The sequence below is a fragment of the Aphidius gifuensis genome, linkage group LG3, assembly GCF_014905175.1.
Source record: "Aphidius gifuensis isolate YNYX2018 linkage group LG3, ASM1490517v1, whole genome shotgun sequence".
In the NCBI taxonomy this organism is placed as follows: Eukaryota; Metazoa; Arthropoda; class Insecta; order Hymenoptera; family Braconidae; genus Aphidius; species Aphidius gifuensis.
This window is the reverse complement of record NC_057790.1, coordinates 16,819,577-16,840,130: the sequence shown is the minus strand read 5'-3', so window position 1 is coordinate 16,840,130 and position 20,554 is coordinate 16,819,577. Positions and strand designations below refer to the sequence as shown.

Sequence of the window (20,554 nt, the reverse complement as noted above, 5' to 3'; positions counted from 1 at the left end):
TTAATGCCTTGTTGATATGAAATAATAATTAAATCAATGTAATAGTCAAATTTTGAGAGTGATAATTACCGAAAAAAAAAGTTAATAATAATTAAAATACTGTGTGAAAATAAATAATAAAAAATCAGTATCTTCTTTCAAACTATTGCGAGTGTGTGAATGTGTTTGTTGTTATAAAAAAAAAAAATATCAAACCATTTGTTTTGTTTAACAGAAAAATAAAAAAATTATTAATTTTGCTTATTATTAACTTATGATGAATGACACGTGAATTATTAATAAATCAATTATCAAATGCCAAAAATGTTTTTTCCTTGTTTTCTTATAATTTTTATTTAAAAAAAAAACAAAACATACATATACAAATTTTATTAATTAATTTGCTTTAAACATTGTTCAATTGATTAAAAAAAAAAAATTTTCTTTTAATAATTATGCATACACTTGCTTACCTTTTTTTTGCAAAATAAAACAAAAATAAAAAATAAATGCTGTATTCAAAATTTTCTGCATGGTACGTATGACACTTTAAATTTGTCATAAATTATTTTCATTCATTAAAAATTGATTAATAATAAATATTGTTAATTGAGAAAATTTTGTAATTTTTTTTTGCTACAGCTTGGTCAAGGACAAACACTAACTCAAATCATCAATCATGAACGAGAAAATGGAAGCACAACTGTATAGTAAAAAAAATGATAAAATATTGCTGAAATAATAATAAAAATATTGCCAATCATCATGACAAGTAATAAATATTTGTGTAAAGAAAAGAAAAAATTAAAATTAGGCTCAATAGATAATCAAAAATAAATAAACCTCATGTTTTTTGCGTCCAATATTATTTATTTATATATAAAAAAATTTATTCATGTTTTTGTACAATATATAATGGAATTAATAAGGTAAAAAACAAAGTCATCAACCATATGGTTTAATTGCTATGTACATGTTTGATTTAATTGTACAATATTTAAAGCATGTTTTTTAATTATGTGATTAATTAAACATCATTCCATATGTATTTATTAAGGATAACTATTTATCTATGTAATAAATATAATAACTTGACAAGTTAGTTTAAAATAAAAAATAAATGATTAAATTATGACTTGATAATAATAATGAAAAATGTATATTATTTAAAAAATAAATTAAATTTTTAATAGGTAAGTTAATAAATATTATTTTATAAAATTTTTTAAAGCTTATGTATCAATAGTAATTAGATGCTGTTTATCACGATGTGCTATTAATATTGCTGTTATAAGTAATGGAGAAAATATAAAAAATACACAAAATATCATAACAAAATCATCATATCCTAGCTAGAAATGTGGTAAGCATACTTTTCCAGCAAATAATTCAGATATAACTGTAATCCATAATGATAAAACAAATAAAATATATGATATTCCAACTTGATGAGAATTTGGAAGTTGAAAATGTTGTCCACCAATTTCATCAATATGAAAACCCATTGGAAATATAACAGCAGCAAGACAAAATAATACCACTAAAAAAAAATAATTAATATAATCAATTGAAATTATTTTTTTGTTGTTTATAATTTATTTATTTAACTTACTTGCTGTAAAACCAACCCATCTTGCATAAGGAACAACTTGACGATCCCAGTGTGAAAATATAAGAAGAATAATTGTTACTGTTATTAATATACAACCAACAAAAATACATGCCAATGTAAGAAGCCATTCGGGTTGTAAATCTGGTGTATAACAAACTTGTTGACGATTATACAAAGTCATACATGTCCAAATTAAACCAAGCCTTATGTCACCTTAAAATAATAATTATTTGTTTTATTTTTATTTTGTTAATTAACAATAATATTTTGTGACAAGTTTCGATAAGGTTAGAATACATTAAATTAATTATATTTTTACCTCCAACATCTGTTATAATCCAATCAGGCATTGATAAACTTGCAACAGCAAACATATCAGCAGCAAAAAATAGTGTACCTGATATCACTGTTAATTTATCCATTGTTATTTTTTAATTTTGTAAATTATTAAACTCTGGATGTGTGTTTTTTATTCATTCAGTTATTAGCACTGTCAAATGCAGTCAAATTTATATTACTCCTTTTTTTTTCGATTTGTTTTTTCAATGTTTACATGCTAATTAATATAAGAGTTAATTCAGAGAGAAAAACACAGTTTATTATGAAAAGAAAATGACAGCTGTCATTTAATACACAGGGTCGATAATAATGATTTCTGTTGTATCAAAAGATTTACGGTTTGTTGATAAACAAAATGGTGAAATAATTATTCCAATATCTTTTTATCTAGCTGGACAATTATTATGAAATTTTGACTCAACATGGATATATATTTGACAAACTTGTTCTAAAAATTTCATTGATTTTTTTAAAGATAATTATATTGTTTTTATACTATTTTATTTTAACTTTTACTTACTTGTTTTTGTTGATTTTTTTTCTAGATGTTACTCATTGCTATCACCTGGTACAACTAGCTGAAATTGAATTGTCATTTTGGTGTGATGATGATCAATATACCAATGATTTCTTGAGATAAAAAACAGCTGGTTGTTAATTACTATCAATAACTTATTTTAATGACAAAAAACTTTAAAAAGCTTCAACAGGAACCAACAAGACATGCAATCAATAAATTCTTAATTAAATTATTCAGTAACACACTGCCAAATGTTAATTTATCTTTCAAGATGTATTTTATTTTTAATTTGTTCATAGCTATTAAATTATGTAGACCTGAAAAACAATAATCTTGAATCTTGTAGTCATCTTGAGCTTATAAAATAATGTTGATGAATCCAGGTGATAATTTTTTTTAACAGGTGTTAAAAAAGAAAACAACAATAAACATAACAATTTAATAAATTATTTTTTTCATTTATTTATCAAAATATTTTATATATTTTTATTATACTTTATTTATTTTACATTTACTGTAAATTATGAATTTTAATTAAATCAGCATCAGTGCAAATAAATCAGCTAGAATATTGAAATCATCATCTGAAACATAAAAACCTATACATTTTTTGTTCCCTGTTAAAACTTACCCACTCGTATTTTGTATCCAAATATTTTAATTAATCAATATATAATAATCATCAGAAATTAAATTATTTCAATGATAACAATAACTCCATAATCAACAGCAAAAACAACTCACTTAATTTCACGAAAGAATACATAAACAACCAACACGAGAAAAAACAACTTACAAAACTTTTTTTTTTTCATGTTTTTCAAGATCAACATCATCATCATTGTTAAAAAAAAAAACAACAATACCTGAATAACTCAAATATAAATAACAATTAAATTTAAAACTGTGATAAACATTTTTATGAAACCCACCAATTTGAAACAATCATCATCATCATAATTAATTATGTAAAAAATAAAAAAAAATAAACAAAGAAAAACCAAACTATCTGACACTCCACAATATAATTATTTCCATTATTTTTTTTTTCATATCACAGCTAACTTTTTTTAAATATATCACTCAAACAACAACTGAAAAACTTGATAATTTAATCTGTGTGGATAAATTTCTTGATCAACCTAAATAAACATAACATGAAGAATGATTAACTTCACTTGAACAACACGAATGCTGGAACAAACATAATCGGTGAACCAAAACAACTGATATATATATTTTTTTTTTTAATTGTTGAACATAATCATCATCATCGTTGGGGCGTCAAACAAATTAAACACAATTATTTATTTTTCTGGCATTTATAGCGGTATCTATTATTTTTCCAATATTAAATTTTGCGTTTATTTTTTTATTTTTTTTTTTTTATCAAACGCACATAATACACTTGTTACACTGCACCTTGGCTCGTCAACGCTCATCAAGAATCGGGCACTTTTTTTTTTTTTTTGTTGATGTTTAACATACTTAGTCGATAATAATTTATCTATCATTACATTTTACATATTATTTATTTTGTGTGTTGTTTGTTGATTCTGAAAATTTAATTTAAAACAAAAAAATGTAAAATAAATTTAAAAATTTAATTATTTATCGTGCAAATTATTGTCCTATCTTTTTGAGACGTTGACGAGTACACGAACAATCACTTTAACATATTTTTTTTTTGTTTTCGTTTAAATCTTTTACATCACTGTACACAATTTATTTTTTCATTTTAAATTTTTCATTTTTTTTTTTGTGGTCATTTTGTTTCTCTATTTTAATCAGTAATTTATGATTTTATTCATAATATTTGATTGACGTTGTCACTGTTTTTATTAAAATCATTAATATTAATTTTATTTACCACCAAAATAATGACAATTTTCACAATCATATTTATCATCATTACTATTTTGTGTTATTTATCATATTTTTTTTTTCTTTTTGCTTTTTAAATTTTCATTTTTTTCTAAACTGATTAGTAAAAACATGATTATTTTTTTTGTTATTTTAATTATTTTTTTTTTTTAATTATAAACCAAAACTAAACTATTTTTCTTGTGTCACAAACTTTTTTTTTTTATCTAATTAACTTGAAACATTCACCACCACTGGACCCACATAATTTGAAAAAAAAACTAACGCAAAATAAAAAAATTTATATAATTTTGCTCGCGAATTTCATATCTGTTATTTTTTTTTTCATATAAGTATATTTTTTTTATTTCACAATTTGACAATTATAAAACTAAAACTTTTATTTTTCACGTGGGTCTTTGAACAATATGTTAATTTGTTTTTTTTTTTTCTCATTTATAAACACAATCACTCAACTTACATCACACATTAATCTTCTGATAAAAAAACGTTATCGCGAGAAGAAGATAATAAAAAAAAGAATCATTATTATTTATCAATGTTGATTAAGCTGGTTGATAATATATTTAATTGTCAATTTGTTTCGGGTGAAGCCTTGTTATATCAATTAATTTAAGATACTTGAGTCAATTTTAATTTGTTTTATCAATAAGTCAATTAAATTTACTTTTTTTTTTTTAATGCAAACAAAGCTTCACCAGGTACTTTTTTCTTTTTTATATCTGACCTTTTACACAAAGATGGTAACATTTAGTTACAGGATTATCCAACTCAGCACTATTTTGTTATTAAAATTAATTATAACAATTTTTTTTTCAAAGAAAATTGTTATTAATTATTGCATGATTGTTTAACGATATAAATATGTGAAAATGATTTGTGCCAATGAAAATAGTGCTGAGTATTTTTAATCACTGAACAAATAAAAAAGAAAAAATAAAAATGTCGTTAATGATAAAAAGAAAAACAAAAAAAGAAAAATAATATTTTTTTTTTCTTCTTTTTCTTTGAACGACTGTTGCTGTCAGATAACATAGACAAAAATATTTTTAAAGTGACAGGAAAAATGGGGAAGAAGCAGTGTTTTTTGATTTAAAAAAAAAAAAAAAAAAAATTAAATAATGTGTGTATGCATCGAGACAAAGTCGAGTATAAACACTATATAAAAAAAAAAATGATTGTTATATATAAAAAAAAAATAATAATAATAATGAAAGTAAAATATATAATTTATCATATGTCGTCAGAGAGGGAAGTTTAGGCACTACCACCTTTAACAACAACAATTACCAAATGATCCTCCTTGAGACCTTCTTCACTTAAACTCGGACAAGTTCTTTTTAATAGCTCAGTTGAAAATGCACATGGTGGAAATGCATATAGTACTCCAGTACCCTCGGTGTCCTTATTTAATAATGATATAACACCAGCAGCTTCTTTTTGTTTTAAATATGATACAAGATTTCTTAAAGGTCTTGTTTGTACATTTGCATCGTCATTTGTAATTGCAGCACTTGAACCAGCTAAACCCAAAAATATTGCATGTGAACTTGATGTTTGAATTCTTTTTGATACATCATCAAGTTTTGGCTGATCAAGACGTAATCTTTGTGTTATTCTTAACATATGTTTACCATCTTCATCTTTCATAAGTGCTTCAATAATATCAGTATCACCATCAGTTAAATGAAATTTAGCTGGGAATAATGAATTTTTAAGTATCAATGCACCTTGCCAAACAGCAATTGATTTTCTAGCAACTTCTGGTAATGTTCTTGATGTTGTTAATATACCAGTTCTTGCTGTTTCAGAATCAGAATCAGAATCAATTGGTCGTCTACGTGGTGAACGTGAACGTGAACGATCAACACCTGGTTCACGTGATACTGATCTACGTACTGTTCTTGTTGGTGGTTCATATTCAATTTCAGGTGGTGGTCTTCTTGTTGGCCAATCAGGTTCATCTCTAACATAATTATCTGGATATGCACCACCACCACCACCACGACCATACGGTCCACCACCACCTCTACCACCACCACGACGATCATGCCATGGTCCAGAACCACCTCTACCTCTAAAACCTCTTGGTACATAGCCACTAAATTCTGGTGGTTCAGTTGGATATGGTTCATATGGTGGTTCATATTCAGCAGTTGGTCTTGGACGAAATTCAGCTGGTGGATTTTCTTCTGAAAATGGACGTGGTTTAAAACCAAAACCAGGTGTAACATCAGCAAAATCAACTCTTAATCTACGCTCAGCACCACCAAGTGGAAAACCACGCATTTCTTTAACAGCAGCTTGTGCAGCATCAATTGAATCATATAATATATAACCATTACTATCACCTTTGATATAATCAATTTTTTTAATTGCACCAAAACGATCAAATTCACGTTCAAGTTGTGGTACAGATGTCCAAGGACCTAAACCACCAACCCATATTCTTGTTGTTGGTGTTGCTTTACCATAACCAATTTTACATTGAAATTTACCAATATATTGTCCTGATAATTCAACTTTACATCTATGTGCCATATCAAGTGTTTGAAATCTAACAAATGCATATGCATTACCAGTACCTGGTGGTGGACGTTTAATATCAATATCATCAACAATACCATATTTACTAAATATACGTCTTAATTCTTCTTCACCAATATTTATTTCTAAATTACCAGCAAATAATGTACGTGTTGCTAATGGATCATCTTCTGGTTGTACATGATGTAAATAATTTGGAAATTTATCTTTTTTATTTTCAATACGTTCAAATGTTGCATGAGCTGGATGACGTATCATCATATGACGTGGTGGACCATAATGATGTGGTGGTCCTCCTGGATGATGTGGTCCAGGATGATGTGGTCCATGATGCATTGGTGGACGTACAAATTCATGATGTGGTGGTGGTATAACTTCACGTCTCATTTCACGTCCATGTGGTGGTATACCAACTGGTGGTCCATAAACACGTTCATAACGTTCCATTGGACGATGAGCTCTTTCTGGACCAGGTGATCTTGCATAATAACGATCATATTCTGGTGGTGTTACTGATCTTGGACGTCTATATGTTTCTGGACGTTCATATACTGGCTCAACAATTGATAATTTATCATAAATAACAACACGTGGTTTAGCATGTTTTGCATCACGTGCATCTTCTGAACTACGAAAACATATAAATGCTATTCTTTCTTCAAGTTCATGTGATATTCTTATTGAAAATTCACCAAATTTTTTATATTCACGATATAATGTATCTTTTATTATTTCATCACTTGCTTTTGGATGTATTGAACTAACACACAATACTTTATAATTATATTGACGTTCTGGTGGTATTTCACGTGGTGGTGCACGTAAATATTCTTCTCTATGAGAACCAGATTCAACATAACGTGCATGTGATGATGCACGAGGTAATGGACTTGGACTTCTTGCACCACGACTACGACGACGCATTCTATCTGGTGTTATCCTTTCGTCACTTGATTCATCATACCTGAATTACACATTTCACATTATTAAATTATAAATATTTACATTTATTAAACTATCATATATATTTTTCATGATAACTGAAGCTTGATGTATTTTTTTTTTTTTTTTCAACACACTTTTATCATCAATTATTGACACAATATTATTTATTTAAACAATTAATTTAATGACGCATTATAATAATAAATAATTTTTTTTTTTTTTAAATATAAACAAAGCACAAAACTGTTGTTACAAACACTAAATGACAGTCAAATAATCAACAAACAATCAAACAATTTTCACTTTGTTGAGAATTTAATTGTCAAAAACTTGAGTGGCCTTGAAAACTAAACTCATCATAACACAATTTTAAACTAATAACACTACAACAATTGATCAAAAAAAAAAAAAAAAAAAATCCTCAACACAACAATGTAGCAATAATAATAATAACAATAACAATATAATGCACATACCGTCCAACGGATGATCTGCTCCGTTTTACACGGGGAGGTGGTGAATCTCGACTCGGACTCCGCTTCATATTATTACGGATTTTAACCGTGATCTTGTGCCGGTCGTCACGCGGAATTCCAATCATCAACGCTGACTTTTATATATCCCAGTCAAATTAGACGAATAATAGAAAATAAAAAAAAAAAAAAAAAAAAAATTAAATTAATTAAAAAAAATAATGATAATAATTAACACAGCTATTCAACGTAATACTTTAGTTACTACAATTAAAAATATATATGAAAAATTATGTTTGTATTTGTTTTTAATATGAATAATTAAATTTATTATTTTTGTTACTTTTTTTCGACTAATTATTAAAGATATAAAAATCTTTCTTTGAAAATGGCGTCGATGGCTTTGGCTTTTGTGGTTTACAGCAGCTTCTAGTTGGGCACACCAACACAATGTTGCCAAACCCTTCTTGGTGAATGAATCATCCATTAATATCTAGTGTTTTTTTCTAGGGAAAAATACTATGTAAAATTGTAAAGCCGGCTTTATTCTTATTACCAGGTTCGATTCCTGGCCAAGGCAAAATATTTATTTTTTTTTTTTTAATATGAGTATAAGTACTCTATCAAGTTATTTTACAAAATTAAATTCAACAATTAATGTTGATGATTGGGTAAAACAAGTTAAAATTCAAGAAATGGGTGGTGATTTTTTCAATAAAGAAGCTCAAGAATCTGATGAAGATTGTGAGCTATTTTGTTATCAAGTTTTGTAAAAAATTAAATAAAAAAGAATGATTAATTTTTTTTACAAAAAATTGTTGATTATTTATATAAAATTAAAATTACAAAGACTATACTGATCAATTTGGATTATAATTTCTATTTTTTTTTCTAATTTTCTCAGCCTGTAAGATACAACAATAATCAATAAACAAAAAAAATGATAGATACATGCAAGTGAAAATCAAGTAAGCTATATTTTGATAATAAATATTCTATATATCACAAAGATAAAAATTCGATATATCAAACGACAAAATTGCTAAAATTAATTTATTCACTGCTGTCTTTGGATATTGTCGAAAAATTTCTTTTATTAATTATAAATTCAAACAATCATATAATATCTAAAAGAATGTTAAAATTTACCAACGAATATATGGTTTATATTCATCATTAATGCTTCATCGCTTGGTAGTTTCATATCCAAGTATAATTGAAAAACAAAAACATGCTGATTGTACAAGTCTTGCTGATAAACCTTCAGTAAAAATTGTTAGACTTTTTTTAACCCACAATATTTTAAATACCTGACACATACTGTCTAATCGTTGCACCTGTAGTCTAGCTCGTACAATATCCAATGGATTTGTTATATCAGTTGTTGTATAAAACCACCAAATGTACCAGCCTAGGCTTATATAAATTAATGTGATACCTATCTACACATAACACTAATTGATTAATCTACAAAAAAAAGCCCTTATTTCAATGATTTAATAATTAATTATTGAAATATAAAATAGCTAGTTAAGTATAATTTACCTCGATAAAATGTATACAGTTACCAGCAAAGTGCACTATGTATTAGCAAAAAGGGCCGCAACATATCCTTGGTCAAGTTCTTTTACATCATCACGTTGATAAATCAATCTTACTACTTCTGCTAATAAATAGGCACGTGATAAATTGTTCCAAGTGAATTCATTCCCATCTGTTGATGAAAAAAATACATTACATTATTAATAACAATACTTTACTGGCTTATTTATCCAAAATTAATATATTTTTTTGTAAGCATCTATTATACCTGTTACAAATAATTCATTTCAAAATTGACAATAATTATATTATTTATAAATTAGACTATAGAAACAAAATATTAAACTAATAACAAATATTTCAACAGCTCTATAGTCTTCTTGTGGAGAATAAAAAAAAAAAATTAAAAGATCAACCTCATACTCAGGGCAAAATCGTATGAGTTGATAAATTTTTAACAATTTTTTTTTTTTGCTGGAAAAATTATCAAATTAATATCAAATTCTTATCAAATTAATTTCATAGTTATCTATAATTACAAAAAAATATACAAACATGTTGTATATTATTTATTTTAAATCATTATTTGAATTATTTATTTATCTCATTATTAATGTATTAATAATTAAAATAATGATTTAAAATAAATTTGTTTGTTTTAAAAGAAAAATAATATTATTGTATAGCGTCTCCGACTCTCCGGTAATAGGCCAAAAACGGAGTAATGCCGGAGAAACCCAGAGTAATGACTAATACCGGAGAAAATCGGAGTAATGCCTGAGAAATATTTATACCATACAAAATTAAATTTGAAAATTTTGATTAAACGGGTATTCAATTAGTTAGCTGTAATAAAAATACTCACCGGACGCAGCCTATAAATAAGAACAAAAAAAAAATATATAAATAAATAAAATTAGTTAGCTGAAAAAAAAATAAACACATGATAGTTGAACTAAAAAACATAATAAATTAATTCAAAGTAAATTCTATGTCTTTTCCAAGTTACCCATGAGGTAAGACACTAGACTGGGTTTTTTTTTTCATCTTCGCGGTGGACCTAATTCACTAAAAATGTTCTACCCCGGACATGTGCGAGTTTTGATAGCAGCAATTACTAGAGTGGGTATAAGCACTTATACTCACTCTAGCAATTACTGATCAGTCGCGACTCATAAAAAAAAACCGATAAAAATATACCTGCAGCTATGAGTGTTCATAACTGCAGGTATCTTTTTAATCATTTATTCAAAATATATCTTTAGCTGTGAGCACTCATAGTTACAGGTATATTTTAAATAAATTATATAAAAAAAAATTAAACACTAAAAAAGGGATAAATATTAAATATTCACTATGCGTCACTATCACTCGCTGTGATAGGACATTTTTAGATATCACACTATATATTACTATCTCTGTATATAAATGACACGGAGAAGTTGTCTCGGAGTCTTCCATCAGCATAGCGACGCAACGATATTTTATTCAATTGCAACTACATCACAATATTTTTATAATTATTTTAATCGTAGTAATATTAATTACTCAATATATATAATTAAATTTTTTTTTTTTTTGGGCTGTTATTCAAGATATTTGTTTAATTTAGAATCATAAAAAAGTACTTATAGTTTATTTGTACACAAATTTTATATTACGACAAGTATTATTTCAAATTTAAATTTAATTTCTACTTACCGACCAAAAAATAGTCGATAATTTTTCAGCTAGATGGCGCGAGGAATTTTTTTTTCAAATCCAAAATGGCCGCGACTTTGTGAGAGAAAACCTGTGTCGTTCAGTGTGTTACACTAATTTTTCCAAAAATAATTGTTAATTAATTATAAATTGTTGTTAAATCGATTAATTAAATTTTTCTGAACAAAATGTGATATACCTAAATTATTTCAAACTTTTGTGAATTTTGTTCAAAATTAATGGACATGTCAAAGCTCTTGAAGTAGTTTGTTAAATAATCGACATATAACACAATATAACATGTAAATATTATGTTTTTTTACTGTTATTAATTATTTAGTGCATAAACAAACATAATTACGTAATTTTTTTCAATAATTAAGCCAAAAAAAACATTACTTATTCAAAGTGAGGTTGTCATTTTTTACAAAGACAAATAATTCATCAATTTATTTATAAATATTTATAAAAATTTTTTTGTATATAGCATTGTTGTAGCATCCTTGTTGTATAATAATGGTTTTTTTAATAATAACAATCAAAAAAATGTCAACTATTTCAATATTACTTTTCCATTGTTTGAAACTTTTGTTAGTTTTTATTGTCAGTGTTTAGTCTTCATTTTTTAACTTCGAGACTTGATTTTCTACTGCTGGTTTACTATTTATTTGTCTTTTTTTACACATTTACTATTTTTTTTTTATTTGTTCAATTATTTATTTATTTATTTAACATAAATTCAATAATATCACTTTCGTCACTCTTTTTTTACTGTCAATAATTGTTCCAGTTGAAAAAAAAATTTATAACACAATGTTTATATAATATTTTTAATTTTTGCAGATACCAAAAAAGTGTGGCTGAAACGTCTAATGTGTTATTAAAATTCATAATATACAATTATTAATAGTAGGACAAAAAAAAAATGACTAAATTGATTTGTCATTGGTGCCAAAACCATTTTGGAGTAAAGTGAGTTACTTTTTTTATCTTCAAAAATTAAAATATAGTTTTATGCTTACCCAATAACGATTTTATAATTTATTGTTACAGATACATCAAACTTATCCATGGGAAAGACATTAGTTTTTCTAATATGGAAATAAAATATACAAAAGCTTCAATGATGAAGAAAAAAAAGCTACTGCATTATTTGAAACACTTGAAACAACTGAGGCTCCTTGTATGTTAAGATACAATATAAAAAATTAATAATGGTTTTTATGCTGAGTATATGATGAGGTACGTTGATTTTAGTTTGTGTTGCCAAGTGGTTTTAAAATTAATTATAAATCATTTGTTAATTTAATAATCATGAAATACTGGTAAACTTCAAGCAGCAACAAAGTAACAAAAAAACCGCTTCGACAATGATAAATCCTTGATAATGAAAAATCATTACTTAATTATTTTTGTTCCTAATAATTGCTCCTATTTGAAAAATACTTATACCATAATATTCATTTAATTAATCTATTGTTTATAGCAAAAAGTATGGCTAAAATATTTGATGTGCTAATGCAGTTAATCAACTAACATTTTCAAAAATGAGTTTAAACAAATGACTAAATTGGTTTGTCATTGGAGCCAAGATCATTTTTAAGTCTAGTGAGTTATTTCATTCTATTTTTTATAAAACAAAGTATTTACCATATAATAATTGATTGTTACAGATCATTGCTTAACTATTGACATTTTGCATGTGCAATTACACTAAAAAAATGTCTAGTTTAAATGAAATCCAAGTGTTATAAAGTACTTTGACACTAGTCGTCTTACCAAGTGTTTTAAAAATTAAGTAAATTATTTATAAACTATTTGATAATTCAACGATTATGTAAGACTGGTACACTTGAACCACCAAAAAAATGCATCAAAACCATCCACATGATATAATGCTTCAACAATGATGAATCTTTGATTAACTACAAAATTGAATACTATGACATGGTGCTGGTATTGATTGATTTTATGCTCTTTCAAATGTGCCACTTACTGTTGTTATTGGTGAACATTTACTTGTTTTCGTAGAGCTTTATCATCAATGTTTATGAAAAATTCCTTTGATAAGCCGCGGTTGTTGCTCATAATCGAACGACCTGTTGCTCTTTACAATTTCAAGAAAGATATGCCTCTACTAGAAAGAATGCTGAAAATATTATAAAGCTAGCTTGAGATCTTCTTTTCAAAGTGATAAATTGTTTTAAAATAATGACAATAAATAAATACAATAAATAAATACTATTTTAAAAATATAATAATATTAAACAGTGAATTATCAAACCAACAAGAATAAAATATTAAAAATAATTCAATATAGAAAAAAGAAAACTAAACTAATTTATAAACTATAATGTGGTGTAAAAGTGGTAAAAAATGATCAGTGTTTTGTGTTCATGAAATGTTTAAGTTGTGTGTGATCATTGAAGCTGTACTGCTGATCAGATAAAATCATTATGAACTACTACATGGTGTTGGAGCATTTTGATGACCAGCGTGGGAACATGAAAATCCTCTAAAAAGGTAGGATTTTATTTAATTATTAATTGTATTCATATGATTGCATTTATGATCTTCTTTAAAACACCATCATGCTGTTTTTTTTTTTTTTACTCTGATTTATGTATTATGCGATAATTTAATTGAAAAAAAAAAATTTATACTTAGACCGACTCTAGCTCCATGCAAAAATTTTGCTGAAAGAAATCCTCCCATTATATTATTTTTACATGCAGCTTTGAGCGCAACTAATTAATTAATATATCAAACAATTCACCTTATTGATAGGCTTTAAAATATTATATTAAATTTAATACAACAATAATTAATAAAAGAAAAAAAAAAATAATGGATGCATGCAACTAAAAATCAAATGAATTATATTTTGATAATAAATATTCTATTAAAAAGATAAAAATTTAATATATCAAATGACAAAATTGCTAAAATAATTTTAAATAAAATAATAATAGTTATTTAATAAATAAATAATTATTATTTATAATAAAGCTATTCGATTGTAATTTGTTTAACACAAATATAAATTCATCATCAATTAGCTATTACTTAAAAGTAATGACTGCTGTTTGATTCATTCACTGCTGTCTTTAAAAAAATTGTTTTATAATTAAATTTCAACAGTCATATTATATTTAAATAAATGTTAAAATTCACCAACGAATATACCGTTTATATTCATCATAAATGCTCTAACGTTTGATAGTTTCATAACCGACTATAATTGATAAACAAAAACATGGTGACTGTACAAACTTTTGGCAAATATTCTTAGACTTTTTTCAATATTTTAAATACCTAACACATACTGTCTAATCGTTGCACCTGCATGTAGTCTAGCTCGTACAATATCCAATGGATTTATTATATCAGTTGTTGTAACTACACATAACACGAATTAATTAATTTGCAAAAAAAAAAAAGCCCTTATTTCAATGATTTAATAATTAATTATTGAAATATAAAATAGCTAGCTAAGTATAATTTACCTCGATAAAATGTATATAGTTACCATCAAAGTGCACTATTAGCAAAAAGTGATGCAACATACCCTTGGTTAAGTTTTTATAAATCATCACGTTGATAAATCAATCTTACTACTTCTGCTGATAAATAGACACATGATAAATTGTTCCAAGTAGATTCATTCCCATCTGTTGATGAAAAAAATACATTACATTATTAATAACAATATTTTATTTGTTTATTTATCCACAATTAATATATTTTTCTGTAAGCAATTATACCTGTTACAAGTAATTCATTTTAAATTGACAATAATAATAATATTATTTATAAATTATATTTGCCCTTGTAAATGCGTGATTTTTTTTCGCTGTATTTGAAGTCTGTTGTTTTAATGACTGCAATCAGTGCATACAGACAACAACAAACAAAAAAAAATGACAGCATTACGACCCAACAATTTTCGACACTATAACATCATGCTAAAATAAGAAACAAAATATTAAATTAATAACAAATATTTCAACAAATCTTTAGTCTTCTTGTAGAAAATAAAAAAATGAAAAAAAAAAGCAAAATTAAAAGATCGACCTCACACTCAGCCCTCAGGGCAAAATCGTGTTAGTTGACAAATTTGTAACAATTTTTTTTTTTTGCTGGAAAAATTATCAAATTAATTAATTGTTAGCTGAAATAAAAATACTATAGTTCATGGTAATATTAATACTCACTATACGCAGCCTATAAATAAAAACAAAAAAAATAAATAAATAAATGAACAAATGAAATTAATTAGCTGTAAAAAAAAAAAAAAAAAACATATGATAAATTAATAATTGTTCAACTTAAATTCTACGTGTCTTTTCCCAGCCACCCAAGAGGTAAGACACATTGGCTCGTTTTTTTTAAAGTGGTATCTCCAATAGACCTAATCCACTAACGCTACGCAATTTATTCGCACGCGTTCTAGCTGCAGCTAGAAAATATTTCGATACGCTTATTAAATTACCCGATTGCGCTCATAGCAGCAAGTACTTATTCGTCGCGACGCATAAAAAAAAACCGGAAAATATACCTGCAGCTATGAGCGCTCATAGCTGCAGGTATATTGTTAATAATTTATTTAAAATATATCTTCAGCTATGAGCGCTCATAGCTGAAGATATATTTTAAATAAATTATAAAAAAAAAAAAATAAACGATATAAAACGCATAAAAGCTCGCTGTGATAGGACATTTTAAGGTCACTATGCCACTATCACTAAATCACTGTCACGTTCACTATCACTGACACTAACACTTTCACTTTCACTATATCACTAACACTTTCACTATCACTGAACACTTTAAATATCTTGATTCTTGAAAATCCCACGGAGAAGTTGTCTAGGTAGTCATCCATCAGCATCGCGACGTCGGTAGTCCTAAATGAGTCCACTGAAATCCTGAAATCAATAAATAATATTAGAAACTTGCAAATATTAAAAAAGTTGAATAATAAATAAATAAATTACCTGCAAATAAGAAAATCCACGAGTCCTAAAAAGCTGCTATCCCACGATGAAATTGCGTCCTGTAGGTTGTCATCCAGAAGCTCTCGAACATCCTGAAAATTGAAAAATAATATTAGAACGTTGCAAACATTAATTATGTTAAATAATAAATAAATAAATTACCTGCAAATAATAAAACCCCCAAATCCTAAAAAGCTGCCATCCCACGATGAAGTTGCGTCCTGTAGGTAGTCATCCAGAAGCTCTCGAACATCCTAAAAATTAGAAAATAATATTAAAAGGTTACAAATATTATTATGTTAAATAATAAATAAATAAATTACCTGCAAAGAAGAAAATCTACGAGTCCTAAAAAACTAGCAAATCCTAAATGCCCATAGCTGAGCTCGCCATCTTTCGATGAAATTAAAATATTAGAAATAGAAAAATATCTGTATGCGTACTATTATTTTTTGTTAAATAATAAAATACAGTATGTCAAACGCAAAAATAAATTCCATTTAGAAAATATATAAAAATTTTTATTGTCAATATCATATAATTTATTTATTTGAAAAATTTCTTTTTATTTCAATAAATTAACCTCAGCAAATTTAAACCCCAAACCTTTGAACAGAATGCCTACGCGTTATCCCTGCGCCAAAGAAATTTAAAATCCAAATTTGTTTGTTTTCATTAAACATAAGCAAAGAACGCCTGCGCAATCGGCTAAAAAGTGTGAAGTTGAATTTCTGAGTCTGTCCTTGCTTTTGCTATGGCCCATTGTAATTTTAAATGTTGCTTTGTATTTATCAGTGACACCTATTGAAAATTTCTAAAAGAATTAAATTTTTTACTATGGCACATTGTAAATTTTTCAGAGGATCATTTTAATTTTGTCCTGGCAACCGGCTTGTGAAATTTTATGAATAACAAAGCAAAAAAATATATATATATATTTTGCTATGGTACAATGTAATTTTTAGGCTGGATTATTTTAACTTTTAAATTTGGCCTTCGTAAAAATTTCTTTATGCATTGTAATTTTTAATCTGAACATAGCAAAAAAAAAACATTATATAAATTGCTATGGTACATTTTAATTTTTCAGGAGACAAAATTATTTTTGTTAACATAATAGTAAATATTTGAATAGTCAGAAGATAGACCCTCAATGATATGGCGCCATAGCAAAATTTGCTGAAAATTTTTCTCCGTGTGCAAATAATAAAACCCCCAAGTCCTAAAAAGCTGCTATCCCACGATGAAATTGCGTCCTGTAGGTTGTCATCCAGAAGCTCTCGAACATCCTGAAAAATGAAAAATAATATTTAAAACGTTGCAAATATTAATCATATTAAATATTAAATAAATAAATTACCTGAAAATAATAAAATCCCCAAGTCTTAAAATCCATTAATCGCACGAAGAAGCTGGGCCCAGGTATAGTCATCTTGAAGGTCTCGAAGATTCTAAAACAGATAAAATCGTGAAAATATTAAAATATTGTACATATATTAAATGCTTGAAAATACTATAAATTCTTGAGTCTCGAACAGCAGCAATCACGCGAAGAAGTTGTCCAGGTAGTTATCCTCCAGCATCGTGACGTCGGTGATCCTAAATGAGTGCACTCGTATCCGGAAAATGGTCCGTGAAAGATCTTGAAATTCCTAAAAAACATACTAAAAAACAAGTCTCGAAAATATTAATATCAATTTTCAAATTAATTTTTTTTTGGAAAAGTGCATTTAACGTCAAATAAAAAAAACCTTACATACAAACATACATCGCGAAAGGAAAAGAGTAATAATTTATCTAATATAAATTATTACGATAGATAATAATATACATCCTAATCACCCCCGTCTATTCTGTTTGAGGAAGACAGGGTTAATCCATTTTGACTTTCACACTACTGCCATTCAATTTGACATAAAAAAATTAATATAATTATTGTAAAAAAAAGTCAAAATGAATCTAAACAACAAATAAAAAATAAAAAAACAGTTTGGAACGACGAGAAGCTACAAGAAATTTATCAATAATTTTTTTTTTGTAACTTCAAGGACTTTTTAAAGCACTTTTCTGGGATGGGTTAATAATTACAACTAGTCAGTTTCGATCTAGAGGAACTTACCTTGTGACAGCCAACAGCAAAACCTTTTCCCCCTCATTGTCGACGTATAAGCTCCAGTAATCTAATCCAGTCTCTCAGCATTGCCATGTAGAATTTGTCGAAGTGTAGGTCCCCGAAATTCAATCCAATCCGTGGTATAATTCTCTCAGCAAAGCCATGTAGATAATGATCCAAGTAGATGATTCACAGCAGCAGCAGTCTTGAAAATCCTGATGATCCTGAAAAATATGAAACTATAAAAATATTAAAATTTTAAATATATTGCAAACGCCTGAAGAAATGAAAATCCCGCCGGAGTATATGTATGTCCCAGTAGTCCAGTCCAGTCCGATGTAATTCTCTCAGCAATGCCATGTAGATGTTGTCGAGGTCTCAGTAATCCAATCCAATTCGATTCGATGAAATTATCTCAGCAAAGCCATGTAGATGATGATCCAATGATTCACAGCAGCATCCTTGAAAATCCTAATGGTCCTGAAAAACATAAAATCGAAAAAAAAATTAAAATTTTAAATATCTGAAAATCATTAAATCCTTGAGTCCATTGAACAGCAGCATAACACGAAGAAGTTGTCTCGGGAATCCTCCATCAGCATGTTGACGACGATGATCCTATATAATCCTGTTGCATCCGAAATATGACCCTCACATGGTTCTGAACATCCTGAAAATATCAAATTAGTATTAGAGTTTTGAAAATGTTGAAAATATTAGTCTTAAAATATACCTTGAATCCGTGAATAATATTGAGTCTTAAAAATCTGGAAGCCTTGAAAATCGTAAAATCCTGGAAACCCTGAAAAATAATAATTAATATTAAAATCTTGCAAAAATAAAATATGTCAGAAAATAAATATATATATACCTGTAAATAATAAAATCATGATGTCTTGAAAAGCAGCAATTGCATGGAGAAGTTGCGCCCCAGGGAGTCTTCTAAAAAGCCTTGAAAATTCTGAAAAATATAAAATCCTGAAACACTTGAAAATACATACGTGTTATAAATTATAAATTATTTTTTTTACACTTATATATAACGCTGAGTACCCATACGCTAAAACGCTATTATTCGCAAAACCGCTATTATTCGCAACTTATTTCTACCCCAAAATGATCACTCGAGTGATTAACAGACTTCTTAGCATGACCCGGGATGCACCACGTGGAGGTCTTGTCTGTTCTAGCATCCCTTTTACAAATTTTTTTTCAAAGAATTAAAATAATTTCAATTATTTTAAAGACTGATATTTCTTTACTTTTACATTATTTAATTATAATTATTAAATGCAAAGCATGGAAAAAAAAAGTCTTTAATTTATTAAAATTATTTTAATTCTTTAAAATAATTCTAAAACTATCAAAAAATATTAATTAAAAAACCACGAGGCTGCACGTGCAGTTTATACGTTTTAAGTACTTTTAACCAAAATTCTTGACTATTTTCCAGAATCGACCGATTTCAAGTGCTGTTCACTCCGCAAGAGCTCAAGACGAACTGACTGGAAAGTTTGCGGACTGATGGGACTGAAAATGAAAAAATTAAAGGGCGCAGTCGTCAGTCCGTCATGTGACTGCCAACACATGACTTGTGAATCATGATGACTTCCGATGACTTCCGATGACTCAGAAGCTCACGATGGCTTGAACATTTGAATTATAGGTATGCATTTATTTTTTTATTCAATTGCAACTACATTGTAATATTTTTATAATAATTTTAATCATACTATAATTTATTACTCAATATATAATTAAATTTTTTTTTGTAGCTGCTATTCAAGTTATTTGTTGAATTTAGAATCACGAAAAGTACTTAGCAGCACTTAGTTTATTTTGTACACAAATTTTATATTACGACAAGTATTATTTCAAATTTAAATTTAATTTCTACTTACC

At 26.9% G+C, this 20,554-nt stretch overlaps 2 protein-coding genes across 3 annotated transcripts; both read right to left on the bottom strand.

Moving 5' to 3' along the window:
• Positions 1-255: 255 nt before the first annotated feature.
• LOC122852197 (uncharacterized protein C16orf52 homolog A) lies at positions 256-2,873 on the bottom strand. The gene is made up of 4 exons (XM_044151841.1): positions 2,451-2,873; positions 1,911-2,378; positions 1,592-1,804; positions 256-1,519 (listed from the first exon to the last, which is right to left on the bottom strand). The coding sequence occupies exons 2-4, from the start codon at positions 2,011-2,013 to the stop codon at positions 1,332-1,334; spliced, it is 504 nt and encodes a 167-aa protein (XP_044007776.1). The 5' UTR covers positions 2,014-2,378; positions 2,451-2,873; the 3' UTR covers positions 256-1,331.
• A 1,297-nt stretch (positions 2,874-4,170) lies between these two features.
• On the bottom strand, positions 4,171-8,743 carry LOC122852195 (RNA-binding protein spenito). 2 transcript variants are annotated; one of them, XM_044151838.1, is made up of 3 exons: positions 8,643-8,743; positions 8,303-8,436; positions 4,171-7,845 (listed from the first exon to the last, which is right to left on the bottom strand). In XM_044151838.1, exons 2-3 carry the CDS (start codon positions 8,425-8,427, stop codon positions 5,592-5,594), a joined length of 2,379 nt encoding a protein of 792 aa, XP_044007773.1. In that variant the 5' UTR covers positions 8,428-8,436; positions 8,643-8,743; the 3' UTR covers positions 4,171-5,591. The 2 variants fall into 2 exon arrangements, with proteins under 2 accessions (XP_044007773.1, XP_044007774.1); XM_044151839.1 differs by having other exon boundaries at positions 8,303-8,742.
• Between the last annotated feature and the right edge of the window lie 11,811 nt (positions 8,744-20,554).

Coding starts and splice junctions, on each gene's coding strand:
- LOC122852197 (XM_044151841.1), bottom strand. CDS start 2,013: ATGGATAAATTAACAGTGATATCAGGTACACTATTTTTTGCTGCTGAT. Junction 1,805..1,910: donor GATTATAACAGATGTTGGAG/GTAAAAATATAA, acceptor TATTATTTTAAG/GTGACATAAGGCTTGGTTTA. Junction 1,520..1,591: donor ATGGGTTGGTTTTACAGCAA/GTAAGTTAAATA, acceptor ATTTTTTTTTAG/TGGTATTATTTTGTCTTGCT.
- LOC122852195 (XM_044151838.1), bottom strand. CDS start 8,427: ATGATTGGAATTCCGCGTGACGACCGGCACAAGATCACGGTTAAAATC. Junction 7,846..8,302: donor AGCAGATCATCCGTTGGACG/GTATGTGCATTA, acceptor TGTGTAATTCAG/GTATGATGAATCAAGTGACG.